The sequence below is a fragment of the Pollicipes pollicipes genome, unplaced genomic scaffold (assembly GCF_011947565.3).
Source record: "Pollicipes pollicipes isolate AB1234 unplaced genomic scaffold, Ppol_2.1 Scaffold_4881;HRSCAF=5763_pilon_pilon_pilon, whole genome shotgun sequence".
Lineage (NCBI taxonomy): Eukaryota > Metazoa > Arthropoda > Thecostraca > Pollicipedomorpha > Pollicipedidae > Pollicipes > Pollicipes pollicipes.
In genome coordinates this window covers 613,732-621,634 of record NW_023596576.1, presented here as the reverse complement: position 1 = coordinate 621,634, position 7,903 = coordinate 613,732, and the positions used below count along the sequence as shown (strand labels likewise).

The window sequence follows — 7,903 nt, the reverse complement described above, 5'->3', positions numbered from 1 at the left end:
TTTACCAATAAATGTGATCTTTGGACCCAGTATTTTCATGATGGAATATTTGCATCACGCGCCTCTGTTCGCTCGTCGTTTGGGGGTCATTGACCTGCCAACGCATGTATTGACCTGAGGGCTGAAGCAAGAAAGAACAGCCGCAGGCTGGGTTTCTCAGCGCAGGCAAGCACATCAGCGGGGAGGGGCCACATGCCGGCGAACCAGCGCCCTGGCTGATCACCGCATATCAGGGCGCGGGGAAGCATCCAGCTAAAAGGAACGTTTATGTAGCAAACAAGGTGTAGGGCAACGAAGCCACAGCGGACAACACAAAGCATACTGGTATAACTGGCATAATAATTATGTCTTGCCCAAAACGACAGATAACATTCGCTGCGTAAGAAGATATGACGAAAAAACACCGCAAAGCATAGCATCAAAATATTGCATGACAATAGATCTTTTGTTTCGCCGTTGTCTTGCAGCACATTTCGCTGAGACAAGGAACTGTCAAACCTTATTTGTGCCACTGTGAAATGCTCTCCGAACACGGCAGTTTAAATACAGCTTATAAATGTTTCCCGTTCAGTCACACGTCTGGTGGCGGGTGGACACAGACCAGTGACGCGCTGCCGGTACTGTGCCCCTGCGGCGACACCCGGCGGGGCTAAAGTGGTGATCTGCACCGTTTCAGGCTGTGAGCAAAGTCGATGATATTCTGAGTTATCGGTGATCCACCTTAGCTTTCGTCTTCTGACGGAAACTGAGACCAGAACCGTGTCTGAGTGTTCCCTTTCTCCGAAGCCTCCAGTGCATGCTATGCTGCCACATCAGACCGTCACCAGATGCTTCGTGTCATGTTCATGGCCTTCATGACCGGCTACCTGCAGCGTGCTTATGTACAACATATGGCCATGGGTGTTCCCTTCACTGCAGGTAACCTCAGCCCCACGCCAGACATTTTCGCCGTTGAGGTTACGATGGGCAAGTTACGCTAGTTAGTCTACGGCATGGTACAGCAATATGTCGGACATTCCAAGCCGTTGACAGCGAAAGCGTTTGTCACAGTGAAGCGACAATACGCCTTAAACAGTTGCTGCGGGCGAGGACAGGGGCGATAGTGAGCGAGCGGCCTGCCAAAGGCGGTTCCAGCAAGACACATGGCGCTGCAAACCGAACCCACCCCCAGCCTACTTAGCCGGGCTCTTTTGGTGACGCCCGGCCAACAGAGCCACCCAGGGAGAACTGAGGAGTGTACGGAAGCAAATCCGGATAATCCTGCATATCCTCCGGGTACCTCGACCGCCAAGAGGGCATGCTATCGATTTAGAAACTATGCACACAGTTCCGCTAAGCTAAATATTATTTGAATCATGCTTTTTGCTTGTGAAATGTGAGTCCGCCGTATGCTTCATTCGCATATTGCACAGCACCAGGTGCTCATTCCAGAGCTGCTGAGAACGAAACCGGAGCCTGCAGTTCTGCCTACGGAAGAGCAGGAAGAAATAGCCGCCTCTCACCTTGAGCAGTGCGGGCCCGGCAGACCGAGCGGTCGCAGCGGCTCTCACCTTGAGCAGTGCAGGCCCGGCAGACCGCGCTGTCGGAGCGGCTCTCACATAGAGCAGTACGGGCCCGGCAGACCGCGCTGTCGGGGCGGCTCTCACATGGAGCAGTACGGGTCCGGCAGACCGCGCTGTCGGGGCGGCTCTCACATGGAGCAGTACGGGCCCGGCAGACCGCGCTGTCGGAGCGGCTCTCACCTTGCGCAGTGCAGGCCCCACAGACCGCGCTGTCGGAGCGGCTCTCACCTTGAGCAGTGCGGGCCCGGCAGACCGCGCTGTCGGAGCGGCTCTCACCTTGCGCGGTGCGGGCCCGGCAGACCGCGCTGTCGGGGCGGCTCTCACCTTTAGCAGTGCGGGCCCGGCAGACCGCGCTGTCGGAGCGGCTCTCACCTTGAGCAGTGCGGGCCCGGCAGACCGCGCTGTCGGAGCGGCTCTCACCTTGAGCAGTACGGGCCCGGCAGACCGCGCTGTCGGAGCGGCTCTCACCTTGAGCAGTGCGGGCCCGGCAGACCGCGCTGTCGGAGCGGCTCTCACCTTGAGCAGTGCGGGCCCGGCAGACCGCGCTGTCGGAGCGGCTCTCACCTTGAGCAGTGCAGGCCCGACAGACCGCGCTGTCGGAGCGGCTCTCACCTTGAGCAGTGCGGGCCCGGCAGACCGCGCTGTCGGAGCGGCTCTCACCTTGAGCAGTACGGGCCCGGCAGACCGCGCTGTCGGAGCGGCTCTCACCTTGAGCAGTGCGGGCCCGGCAGACCGCGCTGTCGGAGCGGCTCTCACCTTGAGCAGTGCGGGCCCGGCAGACCGCGCTGTCGGAGCGGCTCTCACCTTGAGCAGTGCAGGCCCGACAGACCGCGCTGTCGGAGCGGCTCTCACCTTGAGCAATGCGGGCCCGGCAGACCGCGCTGTCGGAGCGGCTCTCACCTTGAGCAGTGCGGGCCCGGCAGACCGCGCTGTCGGGGCGGCTCTCACCTTGAGCAGTGCGGGCCCGGCAGACCGCGCTGTCGGAGCGGCTCTCACCTTGAGCAGTGCGGGCCCGGCAGACCGCGCTGTCGGAGCGGACTGGCCACCCGAAGCCGCGACAAAACGCCTACTGACTTTCACATATATTACAAATGGATGGCTCAGATCCCCGTCAATGGTACATCATTGCAAAACACTGATCAAAGGTTGCAAAATATTGCTGATTACTGGCTATGTCCTTTCAAATTCATCCAACCCGTACTTCCGGACACCAGACCGCAAACACAAACGCATACATAGCCCGGTACAATACTTACAATGCAGCAGCGGCATGGTTCATTCCACACGGCAAATGACAGAAAAAAACGAGTCACAGCGCCACGGCGCAAGGCCAATCACAACGTAGGAACACAACCGGGGGGAAAGACATGATGTGGACAGGGAAGGTAACCCACATTAGCGCGCTTCATCAACCAACGGCAAGACACGAGCCCGCATCCCAACACATAGAGTTCGTGCCCCAGCGTTTCTCGACAGCTGTACCTGACCCTGCTACACGGCGGGAAGGCGCGGCTTCCGCTCCCTCTGACTCTCCCTCAGCATGCGCTCTCGCCAGCCCCGGTCCGACGTCAGCTGACTCGTGACTTCCGGTCCTTCGTCAGCTGACTCGTGACTCCCGGTCCGACGCCAGCTGACTCGTGACTCCCGGCCCGATGTCAGCTGACCTGTGACTCCCGGCCACTGACCGCCACGCGTATTTGTTCCTGTGTATATAAAAACGCCACTTATCGCCAAAAATCTGCTGCAAAGCTACCAAGTTTTCCGGCTGTGCTCCCTGACAGCTCCTGCTGTTAACACAAAATTGACCGGCATAATAAATATGGATTAAACACGGAAGTGGTATGCATGAAGAAGTAGGTGCTTTCGGCATATAACCAAAACTGAACGGAACAAGAACGAGCCAGGGAGCCGAAAATAAAACAAAAGCTAACAGGCATTGAGAAACATGTTTGTACTAACGTACTGCAGAATGATTTTGGATTTATTGGGCATGAGCGTAATCAAGACTGAGAGATCGCGGGAACCATGAAGACTAGAGAGGCGAGACTGGAATCTGGAGGCGACAACCTGAACAGAAATTGACAGTTTGAGCCGGAATATTTTAAAAAAGCAAGTGTTCTACAGGCAAAATGGGGGAAATAAAATCATACAACAGCACCGTGCTCCCTTGAATGTGAAACGGTGGTCTATGGTCGGCGCGGGCGATGGGCGGCAATCTACGATACAAGGCCCTGTAATAACAGCGCTGTTGCGCTGTTATTATAGGGCACTGGTCGCCGCTCCGTCGCGCACCCACAGCGGTGCATGATGTATACGTTTGGTATTTTGCGGACCTGGCAGCCCAGTGAGAGGGTTTTTCTAAATTGGTAGCTTTGCAGCAGATTTTCTTCATCACTGACGTTTTTGTTTGTATCTACCGGAATAAGTTCGCGACTGCCACCTCAATAAGCTCGACCATGTTCTTACGCGACTTGACGAACACGGAGACCAAGTGGTCGGAGAAGCCGAGGGCCACGCCCTCGATGGCATTGAAGCCGAGGGAGATGACGCAGACCGGCGCTGTCAGCTTGACGTCCGAGACGCAGCTGCGGTCGGGCTCGCGCAGCCCCGGCACGCCGCGGTCACGCACGCCGGAGTGGAAGAACAGCAGCTTACCCGACTGCGTGCCGGCGACGACGAGCGAGCGGCGCGCGCACAAGCAGAGAATGTTCTCGTTAAATGCGGGCGCGGCCCGCACCAGCGGCTGGCAGACGCGGCCCTGGAGCCAGTAGGTGAAGTCGCGGTCCTGGTGCCAGTAGCCCATGAGCTGGCGCTGCACCAGCGTGGAGCAGAGCACGGTGTCGCGCACCACCCAGGCGGGGTTCTCGTACCGCAGTTCGGTGTAGGCGTCCGGGTGGCGGTGCCAGGCGGCCGCCGCCTGGTCCCACACGCAGAGCTCGCCCGAGCGCAGGAAGCAGACCAGCTGGTCGCGCCACAGGCTCCACTGGAACGCAGCGTGCGGGCAGTGCACGTCGTAGAGCGGCTCAAGACGCGTCCAGCGTTCGTCCACCGACATCCGGTAGACGGTGATGCAGGTGCGCTGATAGACGTCTTTCATGGTGGCCAGCTGGTCGCCGTGGACGCTGACGCGCCGCTGGCCCGACATGTTCTCCGTGCACATGAGGAGGCGCGGCGGCGCGCCGTCCAGGATGAAGTGTGTGTCGGCGCCGGTCACCACCAGCAGCCGCAGCCGCCACACGGGCACGATCTGGTTGATGTGCCCATCGTGCAGGTAGAGCCGGTGACTGGGGTTTAGGTCGAGCCTACCCTTCATGTTCTGCACGGTAAGCACGCCCTCCGAGTCGGCCGCGAACAGGCGAGAGCCGTCGGCGAACATCGCCAGCACCGTGAACGGAAAGTAGTGTGTGTTCCTGACGCGCCACGGCCGCTGGCAGCGCAGCTGCGACTGCATCCAGCGCCGGTACAGCTCGGTCCACCGGCCGTCGGCGTCCGGCTGCTCCCCGGCAAGCTCGTCAGCCGCCGGCGTAAGCTCGGTGCGCAGCTCCTCCAGCACATCATCTGGCACCTGGTTCTGCACCGATCTGCGGCAGAAGCCCTCAGACAGCTGGTGCCACAGCTGGCAGACCTGGCTGGCTGACATCAGGTCCAGGTCATGCAGGTAGCCCAGGATCTTCTCATGGAGCTCCACTGGTAGATTGAAGAGCATCATTTTGTTGGCCAGCTCAACTTGATGCAGCCAGAGGGTGTTCTGATCCACATGTGACCTGAGGATAAAAGGCAAATTGGATTCCTACCACCAAGACATGCACCTGCATCCCTAGAGTGGATTCAGAATCCCATAGGTCTTCATATTAATTGGTTCCTGGGTCCCAGGGTCCCAATTAAAGAGATCCTGGGGTATTTTTGTGCTGCAGACACATTTCTGCAACAAACACTAAATTATAAAGAGATCAGGTAGACCATCAGTAATCACCAGACATACTGAATAATGTCCACGATAAGCATTAACTGCTTTGCAATACACCAAAACATGGGATATGTGCAGTCCAATAGCAAATCAGTTTATTGAACTATCACTGAAGTATTGGCAGACCAAGGAGGAAATAAATTAATCTCCCATAATGTTGCTTTAGCAGAAGTCATAGCTTTGCTCACAAGATATCATCCAGGAGCCAGGACACTGAGTTATGCATTCTAAATTGCATGCAAATTACTGCTACTTGTTTCCTTGTGGAACTCTCATGAATAACCAAGGATGCCAAGGAGCACACAAAAAAAAACAGGAAAAGATATGAGGCTATAAGTGTCTTTGGTTCTTGAACTTGCTAGTTTTAGAGTGTCTTTTTATCACTTTTCCTGATGGCAAAACATACTAGTGACTAGGCCACAAACTGCTATTTGAGTAAAGCTGTTGTTAAAGCAGGAGAAATGTTAAGTCATGACATTTTATACTGTATTCTCAATATCAAGCACTAATCACCTGACTGAATAAAATGCATAGTGTGCAAAGGGCACCATAGACACCAAAAGCAATAGAACAGCAGAACTAAAAAGAGCACCAGCAAAGGTGACATTAACTTCCCTGTACTGCCCTACATACAAACTGACAACAAAACCAAAAATACAACAGTTTCCACCATTCATGTACTGATAATGCCTTAAACAGTCTACAATCACACCAGCAGAACCAAAGGTACCAGGGGTAACTTCAACCAAACTTGGGAAAATGTCAAACCATTGACAATTTAGCATACTTAACATTGTGCCATCTGTACCAATAACCAACCATAAAAACACACAAGTTCAGAAGGGGGCAGGGAGCAGCATAGACAACCGGAGCGATCGAACAACAGAGGTTGGAAGACCAAGGTCTCTGCCATCAGACGGAATCGGTTGCCTTCTAACCCACCCCCTCACACACAACACACACGCAAAACACGGCTGACACACAGACCGAAAACGACCTCGGTGTTCTTTACCTTCCGGCCGACAATGTTTGCGGAGGGAAGAGCGTCGGCTTAACAGACCTAAGCCGACGCTCTTCCCTCCGCAAACATTGTCGGCCGGAAGGTAAAGAACACCAACGACCTCCGCTTCCACCAACCACTAGCTGATAATACCTGACACAGCCTGCTACCACACGAGCGGAACCTAAGGCAGCTGAGGCAACATAGGACCTCGCGCCCTGATTGGGCCTTGCTTTCTGGAATTCAAGAACCGATACCGCGACAACACACACCCAACCGTCGACGAACAACGTGTGGTGAGGGAAAGGGTTGCCAGGATACGAGCAAGCATGGCTATAAACCCAGACCCCTCTAAACTTATATGGAAGCCTAGGACTGCGCCATAGGCACGGAATGTTCTTCACCCGTTAATTCACCATGGGAAAACAGCCTTATCCAGAACATCTAATGCAGTGCGGCAGACAGAAATTTAAGTTTGCAGTGGGTAAATCGGCTTCAAGCAAGATAAAACAATTTTCATTGCTATGCACAACGATATATCTAGACAAATAGGCAGTGAGGAATGAATCCGCATTATTACATCACTGCCTGAACGATCAAGACCAGAGATGAATAGGAACAAGGCTTGATATTGTACCATATTTGAAATAATCTCCATTCCAGCCACCCTGACCCGTTGACAAAGACTTGATTGGCAAGATTTCTATCAATGAAATAGCCATTTGCCGTAGTGTATAAAACAAAACTACCTACCACAAACGTAGTGTTAAATTTTGTTACCGTACGAGGCCTCCAAGAAAACTACCACATTTCGCTTGATATACCCCATGAATCGGCTAATGTGACTCGTAGTCTTCCCACGTTACGAAACACTTCTTCTTTAGTGACGACATTGGGATAATCGTTGGGCGCCTCCACATTGCAAAGGCGGCCTTTGTGCATAGGCCATTAACACATACAAGGACAGCAAAGGTAGATGAACTTCCTGTCATAATTGGAAATCAGTTTCACTTAACACTTAGCTTTGTATGAAAATAACAATGTTAACGTCATATCTGTCACGCATTTCTGACCGGCGATCACCCGACGGCGAGCACAGGTGCAGGATTATACCATAAAGCGGTAACGCAAAAATTCTTTCAGAACTTCTTCAGAAAAATGTTTTTCACACACCACCATAGGGCTAATCTCATACCACCAGTGGAAGTGGCAAGACCATGGCCCTCCGTACACGGCAAGAGAGTAATTTTGCAAAATGAATATAGGGCTGATAGGTTAAAAATGACGTGCCCTGCCCGCCAAATATACCCGAAATGTTTTTCTTTAAAAGTCTGACACACTTGTTCCTTTAAAGGTGGGGCGCTGAAGCTCATG

General features: G+C 54.0%; 1 protein-coding gene across 1 annotated transcript; it reads right to left on the bottom strand.

Annotated features, from left to right (window-relative positions):
* Positions 1 to 2,638: 2,638 nt before the first annotated feature.
* Positions 2,639 to 6,811, bottom strand: LOC119101654 (uncharacterized). The gene is made up of 2 exons (XM_037225064.1): positions 6,683 to 6,811; positions 2,639 to 5,326 (listed from the first exon to the last, which is right to left on the bottom strand). Exon 2 carries the CDS (start codon positions 5,269 to 5,271, stop codon positions 3,976 to 3,978), a length of 1,296 nt encoding a protein of 431 aa, XP_037080959.1. The 5' UTR covers positions 5,272 to 5,326; positions 6,683 to 6,811; the 3' UTR covers positions 2,639 to 3,975.
* Between the last annotated feature and the right edge of the window lie 1,092 nt (positions 6,812 to 7,903).

Bases quoted from the DNA above. Each gene is read 5' to 3' on its own strand.
- LOC119101654 (XM_037225064.1), bottom strand. From the start codon at position 5,271: ATGATGCTCTTCAATCTACCAGTGGAGCTCCATGAGAAGATCCTGGGC.